General features: G+C 43.0%; 3 protein-coding genes across 3 annotated transcripts; 2 read left to right on the top strand and 1 right to left on the bottom strand.

Moving 5' to 3' along the window:
- Positions 1-1,340, top strand: LOC120714933 (DNA damage-inducible transcript 4 protein-like). Its single transcript, XM_040001551.1, has 2 exons — positions 1-246; positions 490-1,340. The coding sequence occupies exons 1-2, from the start codon at positions 87-89 to the stop codon at positions 996-998; spliced, it is 669 nt and encodes a 222-aa protein (XP_039857485.1). The 5' UTR covers positions 1-86; the 3' UTR covers positions 999-1,340.
- Positions 1,341-3,972: 2,632 nt separating this feature from the next.
- dnajb12a (DnaJ heat shock protein family (Hsp40) member B12a) lies at positions 3,973-12,969 on the bottom strand. The gene is made up of 9 exons (XM_040001550.1): positions 12,633-12,969; positions 12,109-12,286; positions 8,378-8,523; positions 8,121-8,291; positions 6,717-6,796; positions 6,484-6,593; positions 6,228-6,400; positions 5,338-5,480; positions 3,973-4,577 (listed from the first exon to the last, which is right to left on the bottom strand). The coding sequence occupies exons 1-8, from the start codon at positions 12,763-12,765 to the stop codon at positions 5,359-5,361; spliced, it is 1,113 nt and encodes a 370-aa protein (XP_039857484.1). The 5' UTR covers positions 12,766-12,969; the 3' UTR covers positions 3,973-4,577; positions 5,338-5,358.
- Positions 12,957-16,159, top strand: trmt2b (tRNA methyltransferase 2 homolog B). Its single transcript, XM_040001549.1, has 2 exons — positions 12,957-13,843; positions 15,252-16,159. Exons 1-2 carry the CDS (start codon positions 12,989-12,991, stop codon positions 15,870-15,872), a joined length of 1,476 nt encoding a protein of 491 aa, XP_039857483.1. The 5' UTR covers positions 12,957-12,988; the 3' UTR covers positions 15,873-16,159.
- The last annotated feature ends 1,943 nt before the right edge of the window (positions 16,160-18,102 follow it).

Genomic DNA, 18,102 nt, shown 5'->3' with positions numbered 1-18,102 from the left:
TGCAGAGGTCTTCCAGCTGGTCTGGTTCAAGGGACGGGGCCACCATCCGAGGATACAATAGCACTTTAATTTTTTTGTTTTTAAGGATGTCTTGCAATCAGTCTCTGTACGGTAGTTTTCCTCCATCTCCATCGGAGGACAGGGGCTCACAGCGGCTGTCCTGGAGCAGTTTGCTTCACAAGCTGACAGAGCTGAAGGGACACAATCAGAGGGTGACAGAAGATCAGTACTGCAGGAGTGAATCTGGTGAGTGTCATTTGATCGAACTAACACTGTTCAAGAATATATATGTATAATTTCTGATTGTTTAAATGCATTTTGGAAAGAGAAACAGAGAACAAGAGAGAATGAAGTCTTAAAGTACAAAGAAAATATGCTTGTCAGTCTTTCTTCCACTTTGTTTAATGATTAGAAAACTTAAAAAAAAGAAAGGTGAATCCCACACTGCTATATATTCCTTACTAACTTGTAGCTACTCCTTTGTTTCAGGATCTATGACAGATCTGTCAGAGTTAGACATCAGCTCCTTCTTCTATCCTCTGGAGGAGACCTTGGCTGCAGACGTTGTGACTGCCATTGCACATAGTCTCAGTGATGCATCGCACACCAGCTTGGATTGCTCCAAACTCATCCTCCCTGACTGCCTGCTACACAATATCAGCCAAGAGCTGCTCCACTTGGCCGCGATAGAGCCTTGTGGTCTCAGGGGAGCGCTCATCGACCTGTGCGTTGACATGGGGAAACAGGACTCCCCATGTACTGTGGATCAAATAGCAGTAGATCCATCCCTTGTCCCAACTTTCCATGTGACACTGGTGCTGAGGGTGGAGTCCAGTGGACTGTGGCCAAAAGTTCAGAAGCTCTTCAAAAGTAGCAAACCAGCAAAGACATCCTCATCGTCTCCGAAGCACCACGACACCCTGAAGCTGAGCACGAGTTTCAGGGCTATCAAGAGGAAACTGTACAGTTCAGCCGCACTGCTGGTTGAGGAGTGCTGATCGCTGGGCACTCCTGTCTCCGATAAGCTGAACTCTAAAGAAACTGTAACGAAGCTGCTAATTAATGCAAAGTCTTAACAAAAGCACTGTCGAGACATAACAATGATGACCTGTCTGTGATGATGTATGACGGGGTTAATACTGAACTACCTTTGTCTCATAGCAGCTACTCATGTGGGTGCAGTTGAAGATTAGTGTTTGCACATGGGTCAGTTTCATTCCTGTGAATGTGAAGCCACACCTATAAGGGAATGCCTTATGTATGTGACATTTAAATATACCAACGGACACTCGTTTTGTATTTTTTTTTTAACATGAGAGAATAAATTATTTTTTTATTAACTTTTTGTGAGTTTTATCTGTCTGTGTCCCATATCCGCACAAATTCATACATGCTATGTACTGCAGTGCTGAGACAAAACAGTAAAGCAGCAGTATATTGTATTTTATTTCTCTTGCACCAACCATTCAGTTATGTTACTGCTGTAAACAGATACTTCCAGCAGTTTTCTTAGAGTAGTCAGTACTTAATGACTTGACATCAGGGGTGTTAAACATGAGGCCCGGAGTCCAGAACTGCCCACCAAAGACTCTACTCTGCCCTTTGGATGGCATGGGAAATGTGAAGGAAAATATCAATTTTAGACTCTACCTCCCCCTTGGCCATTATACACCAAAATAATTAAGTACATAAATCACAGAAAGTGGGTTTAGTTTTTTAAAAAAGACAAAAAAAAGGAGAAGTATTCTGTCAGTTTTTTAATTTGTAGTCACAGGACAGTCTGCACAATGAGCTAACAGAACTTTTTCTATAATTTTACACATTTATTTCTTGCAATTGAATTTTTTTTATCATGTAGTAAAACTGAGCTATAATGTTGAAACGTCACTTGTTTCCTTATATTAAAATATCTTATGGCTTACATGTGTAGTTAAACTTTACACCGACAGAAAGAGGTGTTTCGCTGGTTCGGCCCACTTAAGATCAAAGTGGGCTGTATGTGGCCCATAATGTAAAATTTGTTTGACATCCCTGCTCTACATGGAGTGGAGTAGTCAACAGGTGTAGTTAATGAAGTTAACCAACTTATCTTGAAGAAGAAACCTTAAAGATAACAGGGGAAACTGGCAGACACCAGTAAAAGTGAGATGGTACTGTCTGATAACGGTTATCATAGGAAATGTGTGAATGTTCAACAGTAATATTCAAAAGTCTGGAGGAACGCATCAGTTTTAAAAATGTTGTTTCCAACAACTTTATACATTTTAAAAAGGTCTTAAGCATTAGTTCGCCAGGTTTACTAAAAATCTTTGACATCGTTCAAGCATAAGAAAGGCACTTAACAGAATGACAAACCTTTAGTTGAACCTACAAAAAAAAAGGTTACCATAGTTCGAAGTGCATAAAACTGTATTTTTGCAACAACAAGATGATTCCCAAAGAGCTATTAGCCAAATTCTTGGCGTAGCACAGCGTGGTGTGAAGTGTGGCCTTAAAAAATTTAAAAATCTGGAAAAGTAACAGGCCTGAAAAAGCTGCAGCAGATGAACAGCATCTGAAAGACCTGAGAGACCTTCAATTAGTTATTAATCAGTCAGCGACTTCATTTTTCAGCATGACAATGATCCCAAACAAATCGCCAATACAGAAAAAGCATACTATTCCACACAATGGAGCACTCCATCAATCATTCATGGATTGGCCTCCCCAGATACTGGACTTCAGCTTTGCTGAAGCAGTTTGGGATCCTTTTGACAGAGAACATAATAAAAAAGCAGTCAACAACCAAAGAAGAGCTTTGAACTACTTAAAGAAATGACAAGAAAGTTTGGTAAGAGCTCAGGCTGTGTTTAAGTTTAAAAGTGGCCACACCAAAAATTGACTTTGAAGCTTGTTAGAAATGTACAAACTGTTTTTGCTTATATATATCATATTTCCATGTGTGTTTGCATCAGTTTCCCTGGAAAAATATGAAGAAATGAGAGGCTCAATACTTTTACGCAGCACTGTACATCATAATAAAACTCTCATTGGAACCAACTTATCTTGTGTGTGTCTGAACCTAAAGCCAACATTAGACAAGGTGTAAACCGGCGGTTCAAAGTGTGATGATTCACATGAAGTGAATGCGTCACGAAGCAGATGTGTCACCTTTTCCTACACATGTGAGAAGTTTGCCTTCAGGCCATCCAACTCCCAAAAAAAGCTTTCCTAGGAACAGTAAACATGGAAAAAAAAACAAACCACAGTTGTTTCCAAATGCTAGCCGAAGTGCAACTGAAACCTTAAAGTATAGTGAAGCAAGACGTCTAAAATAAAATTTAACACTGATTTTTTTTCCTTTTTTTTTAAAAAACAAAAAAACAAAAAACAAAAACAAAACCACAAAACACAGAGGACACAAATCTCTACTTTCCCAGAGCGAAACTCGTCTGTTCACCCACCACAACCAGCTGAAGGCCGGTTGCTGACTCCCGAAGGCCTTTTACATCCAGATTTTAAGTGTTTCTGTGGTATTTTTTTCCAGATTTCCCACCAAAGTCACAAACATATGACACAAACAGCATGACTGATCAGTTGCAGTGATGGTCCTAGAATAACATTATGCCATCAGAGAAACAGCAAATACCAAAACGGGGGATATTGTGATGCTATAGGTCATCATTCTCACCCCCATATCTACTACATACACTGCAGCACACAGTTTAAGCAGCTACTACAGAAAATCCAACGAGGACGTCAAAACTGTAAACGTGGAGAAATAACTGAAAATTAAAAATGTAAAGCTTTTGAACTGTGATTCCAGTTTCCTGTGAACGCTGCATTTAGGCACACTCAGAAACCCTCTTTTATACCCTGACTTACATAGTGTAAAGTTTGAATTTGGGAAACAAAAACTGAATTACTATTAAAGCACATAAGCGAGTGTGTGTACGTGTATGTATGATGTAAAACAAAAGGCGTGCACCAGTCAATCATTGGACAATTTTAATTCAAAGAAACTTTTATACAATTTTAGCATGTTAATTTAATAAATATGGTTTACTTTCATTTGTGCAACAGTTTACAGTAATTATGATCCAACAGGCTACAAGCAAATCCACTTAACAATGTAAATGACTTCAATAACCCCTGCACTGTTAAAAGTAAAATGAATATTTACATTGGTAAAACTACAAAAATTACACGCTTTCCTTGTGAGTGGCTCAGACATCTGTCTATGAGAAGGCCATCGGGTTTCTCAAAATATTTAAGAAAAAGAAAACGATTGGGACAGAGGAAGCTAATCTTAGTAGCTTTGCGTACCGACAACAATGCTCTTACTTTTCAGCACGACTACCCGGCCGCCTCTCACCACTGTAAAGATTCTAGTAAGACAATGTCAGCAGTGAACTCAAAGCTTCTCACAGTTCTACAGGAAGTCAATCTACACCGAGGCGCAGAGAGGTTCCCTGATGAGGTCTGCTGCCCACTACACGTAAGGCATTTTTTGATTCTCTTGGTTTGCTGCAGAAATGTGGTCAAATTTGAGTGGGCTCCGACCGATTTCTTCTAATTAGATTCAAGTACTGACGAACCTGAGAAAACCAAGAGAATAAATCACAGTTATACAGCCATTCATATCACAGGATAATCACTTCAATGTTATATATATTTAAGTTTCTTAAAAATATCATTCATTATCACTATTACTCAGTAACATTCACCATGAGTGGAAAGGTTAAATTATACAGATAATTTTGCATGTTTTCACCAAACCAGCTACTGTTACTTTACACCTGGTCACTCTTTTTGAATTGTAGTTCCTACTTTAAAAGGTGGAAAGTTAATTTATAGGGATGTTTCCTTAGCTCAATATGGCTAAACAATCACAGTCAAAGACAGATTTCTTTCATTTATTGCAGGAGCTTTTTTTTAACCATGCAGAAAAACTGTGACACATTGTTTAAATTGCACTTGTTTTCCTTATATTAAGACATCTTAGGGAATAAAGGGGTAGTTAAACTTCTTTACACTGACAGGAAGAAGAGCGTCACTCATCCGGCCCACTTAAAATCAAAGTGGGCTGTATGTGGCCTGCGATGTAAATTGAGTTTGACGTCCCTGCTCTTGAATATCTGGTATCAGTCCCTGACACAGCTCGATTATCAAGCCACGCAAAAACAAGGTGTACTGACTGATTCTTGTAAGATATTAAAAATAAATTTAAAACAGCATTCTGAGTGGCTGGAGTAATGGGGGATGTGTCAGATAAAACATGCAAAAACTCTGAATTCTTTCCAGTCCATATACGGCATCCTGTAGCACTCATACTGTATGCCACAGACAGCAACGTACCCATATGTGCAGAAGTGTTTTCTAGCCATCCAATATGACTTGAATCTCAGATAGTCTGGAACAGCTGGGAGTCCCCATCCTCTGTGCTCTCTGGTACAACTCAGAATCCCCGAAGTAACGAGCACGATACAGTAAGCCTTCCTCTGAAAGTACAAGAAGAGAATTTGTCAGTACAATTCACATTAACTGGTTCAAAATCAGGCAGAACTTAAGTGTTAAACATAGAATAAAATATGGATTTAGGCTCCTGGTTTGAAGTGCGAAGCCAACTCCCAACAACCAGCAGGGGGAGCTTTCCTCCAGGTCTGGTTCTGCTCTGTCATCCCAGTAAATACTTTTCTGACGACTTGATTACCTCAATTGCTAGGCTAAAATCTAACTGAATAAATCCTGAAGTTCATTTTGTAAACTATAATCACATTCGGAGTTAAAAAAGATAATACAGGGTCGTATAGTGGCCTTGGTTTCACACGGGACGCACTCTGTTTCAAAACACCAAGGCAGCAATAACAGCTCAACCCAAGGCTGCAAAACAGGAATCCTCCGACCTCCAGGTGATGTCATGGTGGCTACATCTATTTTTTATACTGGTGTTAAATTGCTCAGTTGGACGTTGTTTTAAAGAACTTGGGATGTTAACCAAACAAGCTCAAGCACTACAAGGTGACATAAAATATTCAATGAAGAAAAGAAAATGAAATGTAAACAATAAGAGTTAATCTTTAAAGCCAAATTTGAAGAAAAAAAGAATAATTCCACCCTACAAATGTGAAAATCTTCCAGTTTTCTTCTTGTTTCGCATCAGATCTTGAATCAAATAATTACTTCAAATATTTAAACTCCGGCAATGTAAAACTCAATAATAATCATAGCTAATGCTGTAAACTCACTCTGCTGCTTCTCCTTCCAACAGTTGTTTCTTAGATTGGAGATGTAGTCTTCTTCTACACTTCTCTCCACAGTCTTCAGCATATTTCCAGAATATTCCTCATTGAAACGTTCTCCCACATAAAAAGGCACCTTCAGGCTTGATGTATGCCTTTTGTGGATATGTCCTGCTGACCTGGTATAGAAACATGTATAACTGAGGGTGTGACAGATGTTCAGACACTTTTGCACAACCTCATTAACCAATGCACCACTTACGGGCGGTAGCTAAGGCTGTATGGAGGCTGGGTGACCATCATCTGACTGAGAGCTGAAACAATGATGAGGATTAAGATGGGCATCAGCTGGACAAACAGAGCCAGACCTCCCTGTGAAGAGAGAAAAAAAACAAAAATGGACTGATTAGTTTTTAACCACAGATCAGACACTAAATCAGGTGGTATAAATATCAAGTGTATTGAAGGTCTTACAAGGTTTAAGCTTGTACTCACATCTCTCTGTTGTTCTCGTCTTTCTTGCCTATTATGGTGTGCAAAGTGCATTCTTCCATTTCTGTAAACATGTACGTTACCTGCAAAATTTGAACACATCACGATTATGAAACTGCGCCTCTTGGATATGTAAAATTCAGTCCAAAGCATACTCAAACTTTCTGCCTAATCACTTATGGCATTCTCATGCTCAACTACAGAGAAGGATGTTCTGTTATTTTTAACAACTGGTCCAAGGAATCATGTTATTTGGTGAAACCAGTCTGGTGTTCATGACATCATCTCTCCTAATTATACTGCAACACAACTTGAGCAACAATTACAGAGAAAGTCAGAGAAAGCATCTCTTCAGCAATCAACTACCACATAACTAAACATTACAGAGGAGCCGACCACATTTATGGAGAAGTGATGAATCAGTAGCGGTAGCTTGTTGGCAGTGTGCGGGCAGTTACGGACGCCCGCTACCTGCAGAAAGCGTCTGCTGACAGATGAGGGCAGTGTGAAAAATATGTGGTACAACCGGTCTGGGGGCTACTCTTGCTTGTGCTCTTCTTGGTCTGTAAGCAAGCTGAAGTAATAACACACAAAGAGCTGATGTGAATCCGAGTGTCCACTGGAGCTGCTGTTTGTGCATTTCGTGCTGTGCTTTGTGGCCTTTGATGGCTTTTTTGCAATTCCCATTCCTCATGAATGCTGCCGTCTCCCCCTTCCTTGTTACAGTCCACTCAACACAGCGTCATCGACATCAAGCACAGTGCAGTTGGGATTTTGGAGAACTAAACATGAACACGTTTGTCCTGGTTTTTTAAAAAAAAAACCTCCCAGGAGGGTCTCTGAAGGCAAAAACCTCCCTAAACTCCAAACTCTTCATATGCTAAATGATAAAGCAGCAGTGCTATAAAGATGTACCCAGGTCCGTTTGTGCCGGTGTCAGCCTGCATGTTCTTGTTGTGGAGGATGAAAATGATGCATGGTCAACAAATGCGTAGATTCACACAATAAGCTGGTTTGCAGGTTCCTCCTTCACTGCCTCCATACAGACACTTTGTGGTAAGGACAGACAATGGTGAAGGCGACACGATCCTCGATGATTACCAAGAGTTTTTCAAACCTTTGAACTCAACTCATTTCTAACACATGTAAGCATCTAAAACCAGCTGAATATGCTGGCTTTCAGTCTGGAGTGATTATCTTTCTGCATTTAGAAAGGTAATCTGGGAAGCTGCTTTGTAAAACTGCCAGATATGAGGGAAGATTACATATTATGGTTATGTAATAACCACTAGCTGACTCTCGTGTTGTGCAGAATTTCTAAGATCCCTTGCTTGCTTTGATAAGAGTGTATCAAAACACGCCAAACATCTTTACTGGGATGTTATTATTCCTTTGAGCTCTACTTACTTGTTGGAAAGCCTCCACCAAAGAACATGTTAAAGAGGTCCTCGGGTGAGATATCTGCTTCAAACTCATGATGGTGTCTGTGTCTGCTCGGGTGCGTTCTCTCCTCACCATACTGGTCGTACTGCCTTCGTTTCTCAGCGTTACTCAGAACAGCATATGCATTACCAATAGCTGCAAGACACACAGAAGATCACCACCGTTATGCACTTTCTAAATCTTTGTGTCCATGTCTTTCCCATAAATAACTTTTAATTTACCTTTAAATGCTTCTGTGGCTCCTGGTGCGTGATTTTTATCTGGGTGAAATTTCAGAGCGAGCTTTCTGTAAGCCTTTTTAAGGTCCTCCTCAGAGGCAGTCTTTTCCACTCCTAGGATTTGATAGTAATCTTTACAGCTCTTAATCCTGCAGGAAAAAAATTATACAGCAGAGATTGTTAGCAGACTACACACGATAAATAAAATAAAACACTATAAACACAATATGTAGTTAGAGCTACAGAGATGTGACTCTGAGTCTTACACTATGTGGATTTTATGATGCTTATTTTTTTAATTTCCGCAAATAATAATAAAAAAATATATATTTACAACATTCACATCCCCAGTTTGAGCTCGCTCTCTCTCTTCAGATCTAACTACTTTAACTTTACATGAAGCATCATTTCTACCTGCTTTGCCATCTTTAGGGACCGATATTGACACCGGTGCAACTACTGACATTGCTTATGGGTCCGATACTTTTATCACTTCTCTTATTGATTCTAGATCAATTTTCTGTAGAGGGGGGAAACAGATTTGCACATCACTTGGGTGTGTAGAAGACGTCTGTTTGACGTCACTGTTTTGCAATTGTACCGTATTTTCACGACCATAAGGCGCACTTAAAAGTCTTAGATTTTCTTCAAAAAGTGCGGCGCGCCCTATAGCGCGGTGCGCCCTATGTGTTGTAAGGAAGACGTAGTAGAGAACACCATGAGAACGTTAAAGGGTGAAGTGTGGGCGTTGATCGTATATACCGGGACAATCGCACATACCTGTATAAAAGAACAGGTATGTGCATTATGCAGGACATCGTGTTTTAACAACCCTGAAAATGGCAAAGAGACACGCTTACGAAGCACAGTTTAAACTGAAGGCCATCAGCTACGCGGAGGAACATGGAAATCGAGCAGTGGCGAGAGAATTTAAGATTAACGAATCGATGGTTTGCAAATGGAGGAAGCTGGAAAACAAGCTCCGGCAGGTCAAGAAAACGCAGCTGAGTTTCCGCGGACATAAGGCGAGGTGGCTCGAGTTGGAGGAAAGACTCGAGCGGTGGATCATCGAGCAAAGAGCGAGCGGGAGAAGCGTTTCGACGGTCACCATTCGGCTAAAAGCAGTTTCACTAGCTGAAGAGATGAACATTGAACATTTCCAAGGAGGTCCGTCTTGGTGCTTTCGTTTTATGAAACTGTGCCATTTTTCCATCCGGACCAGGACTACGGTAGCGCAGCAACTTCCAGCGGATTATAAGGAAAAGCTGGCCATCTTCCGCTCCTACTGCAGCAAACACATCGGCGACAAAAACATCCAGCCCAGCCACATCACAAACATGGACGAGGTCCCGCTCACTTTTGACATCCCGGTGAGTCACACTGTGGAGAAGAAGGGGACCAGCACGGTAGCGATACGCACAACGGGGTATGAAAAGTCTTCTTTTACTGTTGTGCTTGGCTGCCATGCTAATGGACAGAAACTGCCGCCTATGGTGATTTTTAAGCGAAAGACTTTGCCTAAAGAGAAGTTTCCAGCAGAAATCATCATTAAGGCAAATGAAAAGGGCTGGATGGATGAGGAAATGATGAAAGACTGGCTGAGGGAGGTGTATGTAAGGAGACCAGGTGGTTTTTTTCCACGCATCACCATCGCTGTTGATCTGTGACTCTATGCGTGCCCATCTCACAGCCGATGTGAAAAAACTTGTGAAGCAAATGAACTGTGAGCTTGCTGTCATTCCGGGAGGCCTGACAAAGGAACTCCAACCGCTGGACATCGGTGTGAACCGCCCGTTCAAAGTAAGGCTGCGAGCGGCCTGGGAGCGATGGATGACCGGTGGAGACCACAGTTTCACTAAGAGTGGAAGGCAGCGCCGGGCGAGTTACGCCACAATTTGCCAATGGATTGTAGATGCTTGGGCTAACATGTCTGCTGGCACTGTTGTTCGAGCTTTCGCAAAAGCCGGCATCGTTTCCGAGGAGCCGCACGGCACGGAAAGTGACTCTGACGGTGAAGACAGTGAACCTGGCATGTTTGATGGAGATTTAGCACAGCTGTTCAATTCAGACACAGAGGATGAGGACTTTGATTGATGATAAAAATGTGAGTACCAAACTTTGTTTTGCTCCTGCTTTATTTTTAAATACGCACACTTGTATGCTTGTGTGTTGTTGATGATGACGATTATTGGTAATAAAAATGTGAGTACCAAACTCAGTTTTGCTCCTGCTTTATTTTTAAATATGCACACTTGTATGCTTGTGTGTTGTTGATGATGACGATTACCGGCAATAGAAATGTGAGTAAGGTACCGAATTCAGGTTTGCTCCCGCTTTATTTTTAAATACGCATACGGTACTTGTATGCGCCCTATGGTCCAGTGCGCCTTATGTGTGTGTTAAATACAGTAAGGGCACACATAACTGAGACTGCACCTTTTAGCACAGTGCGCCTTATGGTCGTGAAAATACGGTAAAAAAAAACAAAAAACAAAAACATGTCAGCATTGATAAAAGGAACTAATAAGTCTGGAGCCATGAGATATAGATGGATTAGATAATGTGGTCATCACATCCCAGTAGTAATGATATCTTGTCATCCTAAACCTAAACCTGTTGACCTATTGGTCAACTAAATCTGCTGGACTGAGTGATGTGTGAAATACAGTCACTGCACACTTTATGAGGGCCACCTTGCTGAATGGGATGTCTTTTTGCCTTCAGGGGTGCCTTAATTCTTTTACGGCATGGGTATTGGAAAACATTCCTCATGATTTTGTTCCATATTTATATGACAATATCAAAGTTGCTGCAGATCTGCTGGCTGTACATCCATGATGTGACTCTCCCATTTCTCCGCATCCCAAAAGTGCTCTATCGGATAGAGAGCTGGCGATCATTTGAGTACAGTGAACTCACTGTGAGACTACTTTGAGATGATGTGAGCTTTGTGGTCTGAGGTCATAAAAGCATGGGCATGGTTAGCAACAACACTCAGGCAGGGTGTGGCATTTAAAGGATGCTCAATTGGTTCGAAGGAGGCCAGAGCATGCCATGAAAATATCCCCCACAATGAAGAGCCTGAACTGTTGATACAAGGCAGGTTAAATCCATGCAGTTTATGCCAAATTTTGACCCTAGCATCCAAATGCTGAGATTCATCACACCAAACAGCATTTTTACCAATTTTCTTCTGGCCAATTTTGGTGAGACTGTGTGAATCTTGGCCTCAGTTTGCTGTTCTTAGCTGACAGGAGTGACACCTCAATGGTGTCGGTTCGATGGGTTCTGCCTATAGAAATGCTCTTCAGCATACCTTGATTTTAATGAGAGGTTATTTGAGTTACTGCTGGAAGAAGTCTAGCCAATCTCAATCACACTCAAGCTCAGTGGATCGGCAGTTTCTGAAATACTGAGACCAGCCTGCCTGGCACCTAAAACCACTCCACATTCAAAGTCCCTTGAACCACACGTCTTCCCTATTCTCCTGCTCAGGCTGCACTTCAAGGGGTCGTCTGGGACATGTCTACATAACTAAATGCACTAGGTTGCTGCCATGTCATTGGCTGTTGAAATCCTTGCATTTGCCAGCAAGTGTACCTAATAAACTGGTCAGGTAGCGTATATTCACTATAATCACACTGACTTTTTGATAAACGTCAAGTGATATCGACGTCAGCCAGCTCTACCAGCATTTTCACTGCAACAAAGGGAGCACATAAACGCGAACTGACTTTTTAACGGCCTCCAGCTGCTCGGCTGTGTAGGACTTTCCCGAGTCCGCTGTCGCTTGTGCGGACACTTCGGGCTCCTCTCTGCCGCCGCGGTGTCTCATAGCGGGTCCTTCTCCGTTCACATGACTGCCGTTCTCCTCCGGAGGCTTTCCATTCTGCGCTAAAGACTCCAGTAAGTCTGTGAAAAGACAGAGGAGACATTATCGACGGTTGCCACCTGAGTTCACGTTTCCTATGTCGTTAATCCTACCACGGTTAGCTACTTGTTAGCATCCCAGCTGCTACGAAGACCACTCTATAAGGGATAAAACTGCGAATACCGACTAATCGTCCACTATGTTGAAGAAACCAAACGTATTAGAGAAACGCGACTCTAGGCTGAAAAACTACAAATACCAGTGTCGGCTAGCAGCTGGTGTAACGTTAATGCTAGCGTTAGCTGCTTCGGTTTCACAGCGACGGCCTAGCACCCATGATTTAAAAAAACCCCAATCACTTCCCAAACAAGCATTTATTCGACGTACTTTTGGCTTGCTCTGTCGGAAACAGGCGTTGTGCCTTCTCCAGGAACTTTCTGGCTTTATCCGGCTGGTTGTTACTGACTGCATTTAGGGCTATTTTAATGCACCGCTCCGCTTCGTCCTTGTTTGAGTCCATCGCGACACAGCGGAAATGTTTACTTGCCCTGGGACGCAGGGGGATGTCGACAGCAAGCTTATCTGTCCGGTAAATAAGACGTCAGAGGAGTTTCTTTGAACCTCCAGCATGTGCTTCATGAACACCCGGTAAAGTCTTTTGCCGTGTACACCTTATATGTTACAATGCGCTAATCCTCCTGCAGGACCCTCAGCCATAGTAGCAAGTTTTTCAAAAGTAGAAAATGGCCTTGGTAGCTGCACGCAGCAAGTCAGTTATATTTGTCAAACGTGACCTTTTGCGTTACTTGAGGAAAACTTATCCGCGGTTTCTAGCGAATGGCACTATTGTAACCGAACAGGGGAACCCACCATCAAAGAAGCGATGGAGGAAAGGTAAGGAGAAGAAACCACCCTCATGGACTGATGATGTGTCGTGGGAGGAGAGGCTGGCAGATGTGGTCACCCCTCTGTGGAGGCTGAGTTATGATAAGCAGCTTGAGCTTAAGCAACAGAATCAGGAGAAGATCCTGTCCCAGCTCTCTGGGCATCTTTCTGGCGACTCACCTGTCAGGGATAAACTCAGCTTTCCTGTGCTGCCTGTTCTGCCCTCACCAGTGAGAGATGGCTACCGCAACAAGTCCACATTTTCAGTCAACAGAGGAGTGGATGGCAATCCGAAGACGGTTGGATTTTACGTGGGCACAGGCAGGAAGGGGAACATCGTCTGTGTCAGCGGAGACCACCTGCTCAACATGCCACAGAAGCACAAACTGGTGGCCAGGTGCTACCAAGACTTCATCCGCCTGTCCTCACTGGAGCCCTGCCTGCTGTTCCACACCGGGGGTCACTGGAGAGAGATCACAGTGAGGACCAATAAAGAGGGCTGCACCATGGCCATCGTGTACTTTCACCCACAGAGCCTCACCCCAGCAGAAGTGGCCGTCCATAAGGCGGAATTGGTGGATTACTTCACGCAGGGTCCTGGATCGGTCTGTCAGCTGGACTCGCTGTACTTCCAGGAGAGCAGCATGACTCGGTGCACCCATGAGCAATCTCCCTACCAGCTTCTGTATGGTCAGCCACACATATATGAGGAGGTAACCTCACAGAGATTTAATAATCCCTTGTCCAGCTGCACAGACACTGTTCAAGTGCTTGCTCTCATGAATAATTTCATGTATATTTTAATTCAGATTCACTGCCAAAATAGGAAACAAAAATAGGTAAATGTGCACATTTAAACACTTAAATTCAAAGTGTTTGAAATCTGTTATTCTTTTATTCTCTTGGCTATATAATGTCTTAACACGATCCATTCCCGCACAAAAGAATCGGAGAATATTGGAAAAACATTACTGAAAGCTGGTGTCAGTTGCCTCATGCAGAGCTGCACATCATTCAGTACTTGTTTGTGCATGTTTCAGTAAGTTGCTGCACATATTTTCCTAGCAAAATATGGAGAAATTAGGGTTGGCTCGAGACTTTTGCACAGTAATGTATCTAAGGACATGTAAATGAGGCATGTAAGAGCATTATTTGTAATAGCAAAGTTATCATAGCAAGGCAATAGGGAGAAGCAGAAGGGAAGAAATAATATTTTTGAGGTTAAGAATAGGCCATGTAGGAAATTCAGCTTATTTACAGCTGTGGAAGTACTGGGAAAACCCCCCACAAGATACATCATGGAAGCAGTGGAACATTTATGACTAAAATGTAAGTCGGCCATTCCCAAAGCCAAGAGTACTGTGTCTCATAAACACCAGAAAATCCAACGGAGCCCATCAAGCCCTGAATCTTCGCCCAAATTAAAATACAAGAGAAAGAGATGTATTTCCTTGACAACTTTATTAAATAACATAAACAACACAGACTGTTGTCTATAAATTCCTAATGTTACGCAGTCATACACAGGGTGTTAAGGCCGGTGTGTGACCCGACTGCTACTCGAAGACAGAAATGTCAATACAAGAGCTGTAACTTTAGGTCAGAGTAATGACTAATATCACAACTTAACCACCTAATATTACCAGTTTTGTTTCACTTTTTATATAAATAAGTATATTTTCATACATTTGTAATGAACTTAGTATACTTGAATATACTAAAACTGAGTTTCTGTTATTACTGTGGCCCACCTGCAGTATCTTCGTGGCCCACCAGGGGGAACTGTCTCTTTAAAAAAGACAGGAGTCATTATTCAAACTTAGCAATGAAATATAAAACTGTGTTTTTGTGTGTACAGCCATTGCTCCCTTTCATTGCATCCCTTGCAGGCTTGCATTTTGGAGTCTTGTACCACTACTCTAGCCAAGCAGGTGGCAGTAATACACCTTCATGTTGGTTGTCAGTTGCCATAAAACAATAACATTAGCTTTACTTATAAAACCATCCTTATAAACATTGAATTTATGTAGGCAATAGAGAAGAGTGGGTAGCTACTGTTTAATGTGTTTTTACCTTATGATTGTTTTTTTCATTGCTCCTCTGTCATCTTGTGATTCTCAGATACTGGGCTTCAAGTTCCGCATCTCGGCCGACGCCTTTTTCCAGGTGAACCAGGCAGCTGCTGAAGTCCTCTATGCCACAGTGAGAGACCTTTGTGTCCCAAACACTGAGGAGGATGGAGGGCAAACAAAAGCCGGCAGCACTCTTCTAGATGTGTGCTGTGGGACGGGTGCCATGGGAATCACTATTTCTCCCAGAGTGGACAAAATTATCGGTATAGAGCTCATAGAACAGGCAGTGGAAGACGCCAAACACAACGCAGCTCTCAATAATGTGTTAAACTGTGAGTTTATATCTGGGAAGGCAGAAGCTGTGCTTCCTGGCCTTATATCTCAGCTGAGCTTTGCAGGCAGATGCCTTACAGTCGTGGTAAATCCTGCTCGAGCCGGCCTCCACCACAGGGTTGTCCGGGCTTTGCGAAACCAACCGGCTATCCGCAGGCTGGTCTACGTTTCTTGTAAACCAGACGGAGAAGCTATGAGGAACTTCAAGGAACTTTGCTGTGATCCTAACTCACAGAAGAAACTCACAGGAGAAGCATTTTCACCAACTCTGGCTGTGCCCGTTGACATGTTCCCACATACCCCTCATTGTGAAGTGGTGATACTTTTCGAGAGGTAGCAAATAGTTTTTGTTCAAAGGTTGGCCTTAACCCTGAAAGCTTGTAAGCAGAGGAATAATGATGTACTGTATTCTAGATGATAAAATAAATCGTTGCGCATCCTATACTCATGTTTGACCCACGTGTTCTCACTTGTTTGCTTTCAGGACTCTGTACTACCAGTGCAACAAGTTACTGTTTAGATTATTAATCAGCTAACGTGCCATTGTTTTGGAGTAATTATTGGTTTATAAAATATTAGAAAGATGAATATCCAACAGTCAGTCCCCAGATATATTCACTAGGGGTGCAACGATACTCGTATCGATATTGAACCGTTCGATACAGTGCTTTTGGTTCGGTACGCATATGTATCGAACAATACAAAATTTGTAATTTATTTTATCAACTTTCCTTCTGACGATGCTGTCTGTGTTGAGCGCTCAGTGAATCTGCGTTCGACTACTCCGCCTAGGCTGCACTGTCGAGCGCAGATCCACTGAGCGTTCAACACAGACAGCATCTTCAGAAGGAAGAGAGCAGGGCAAGCTAGCGAGACATAAGTTAAGCTCTCCTTGCAACATGGCAAATTGAACCTCCCCCACCCTCATTCAGATCTGGCGTTTGGAATTATTTTGGTTTTCATGTGACGTATGACCCTGAAGGTAAGCGCGTCATGGACTAAAGTAAAACAGTATGTTGGATGTGCCAGCAATGCTCAATTACATGGGTGGGAACTAGTGTGTTAGCGCAGTTAGCTCGTTAACGTGTTGGCCGTCTAGCCCCACGCAGGGGTAGCTCGTTAACGGAGATTAACGCTGACAGCACTAGTGGGAACACAACGAATATGACTGCACATTTACGCCGACATCATCCTAGTGCAAAGACAAGTGGAAGCAGACAAAAACAACAAGCAAGCATGCTACAAACTTTACCCGAGTCATTTAGACAGCCGTTAGCACATGATTCCCCTTATGGGGACCTGATATGTTTAATATTGTGGCGAGCTCAGACAAGGAGGAGACGGAGGTATCGTTTGGTCTTGCTTCCCGTGAGCTAGCCAGGGAGCACAGCCGTTTATTGACATCTGCAGAAGAACACTGTCGCTAGCTAACTGCTCAGCGCGGCAACCGCACAGCAACAACAACACACAGAGCGCCCTCTGACCCCGGTAGGACACACCGTACCAGCGAGAAGGCGTCACCCGTCACTATGGCAACATAAACAAAACATAACTGTACAAACAGAACCCCGAACAGCCCCGACCTGCTACATAGCCCCCACCTAAGGGGTCAGTCGTCCCCGACGACCCCATTACCCCACACAAAGTCCTGCAAATGTCCAGGTGCCTTCTTTTGGCGCACCGGCCGGTCACGACCGGCAGGGGAAAAGTCACTCGGGTCAGAACATGGGGTGCCACCATCATCCCACTTCTGACACCAATGTGGCGAGCTCAGACAACGAGGAGACGGAGGTGTTGTTTGGTCTTGCTTCCCGTGAGCTAGCCAGGGAGCACAGCCGTTTATTGACATCTGCAGAAGAACACTGCCGCTAGCTAACTGCTCAGCGCGGCAACCGCACAGCAACAACAACAACACACAGGGCGCCCTCTGACCCCGGAAGGACACACCGTCGCAGCGAGAGGGCGTCACCCGTCACTATGGCAACATAAACAAAACATAACTGTACAAACAGAACCCCGAACAGCCCTGACCCGCTACAATATGCTGCTGAGAATATAGCCCAGAAGAAGCGTATAGTATAGCTTTTATTTTGGAAAGAGCCATTTCTCTGTAATAAACTCTCTTTTCCAAAGATGAGTGATTCCTCAATCAGATACAGGTGTTACCGCGCCAGATCCGCGGCCCCGAACCGTACTAAGGAAACCTCTGGCAGTTACTTGAAGGTTCCGTAACTGACTCGTAGCCGGCAACAGCTTACTATACAGGTCAACTCCGCTAGCAAAAAGATCGAAGGAGGCGTAGGAAACTGCTTCACCGAACTTTATTTCTTCTCTAAGGCACGAACACCTCGTACAGTGGGCTGAAACAGTTTACTCACAGCGAGCATCGCCGACACAACTCTGGCTGTCAAGGGAGTTATTATATTCCTTTTATTTATTTTCTTTTCGTCTCTTCTGTAGCTAACCGTTACTTTTTCCCCTTCTCTGCTCTCTCTCTTCACACACACACACACCAGGCAGTCCCGCTACACACATCCCGAATACATTTCCCATCAGGCTTCATCCTT

This window comes from Simochromis diagramma, unplaced genomic scaffold (genome assembly GCF_900408965.1).
Source record: "Simochromis diagramma unplaced genomic scaffold, fSimDia1.1 OVJJ01000421.1, whole genome shotgun sequence".
NCBI lineage: Eukaryota > Metazoa > Chordata > Actinopteri > Cichliformes > Cichlidae > Simochromis > Simochromis diagramma.
This window is presented reverse-complemented; position numbering and strand designations above follow the sequence as displayed.

Coding starts and splice junctions, on each gene's coding strand:
- trmt2b (XM_040001549.1), top strand. CDS start 12,989: ATGGCCTTGGTAGCTGCACGCAGCAAGTCAGTTATATTTGTCAAACGT. Junction 13,844..15,251: donor AGCCACACATATATGAGGAG/GTAACCTCACAG, acceptor TGTGATTCTCAG/ATACTGGGCTTCAAGTTCCG.
- LOC120714933 (XM_040001551.1), top strand. CDS start 87: ATGTCTTGCAATCAGTCTCTGTACGGTAGTTTTCCTCCATCTCCATCG. Junction 247..489: donor GTACTGCAGGAGTGAATCTG/GTGAGTGTCATT, acceptor CCTTTGTTTCAG/GATCTATGACAGATCTGTCA.
- dnajb12a (XM_040001550.1), bottom strand. CDS start 12,765: ATGGACTCAAACAAGGACGAAGCGGAGCGGTGCATTAAAATAGCCCTA. Junction 6,401..6,483: donor TACAGCCTTAGCTACCGCCC/GTAAGTGGTGCA, acceptor TTTCTATACCAG/GTCAGCAGGACATATCCACA. Junction 5,481..6,227: donor TTGGAAGGAGAAGCAGCAGA/GTGAGTTTACAG, acceptor TTGTACTTTCAG/AGGAAGGCTTACTGTATCGT.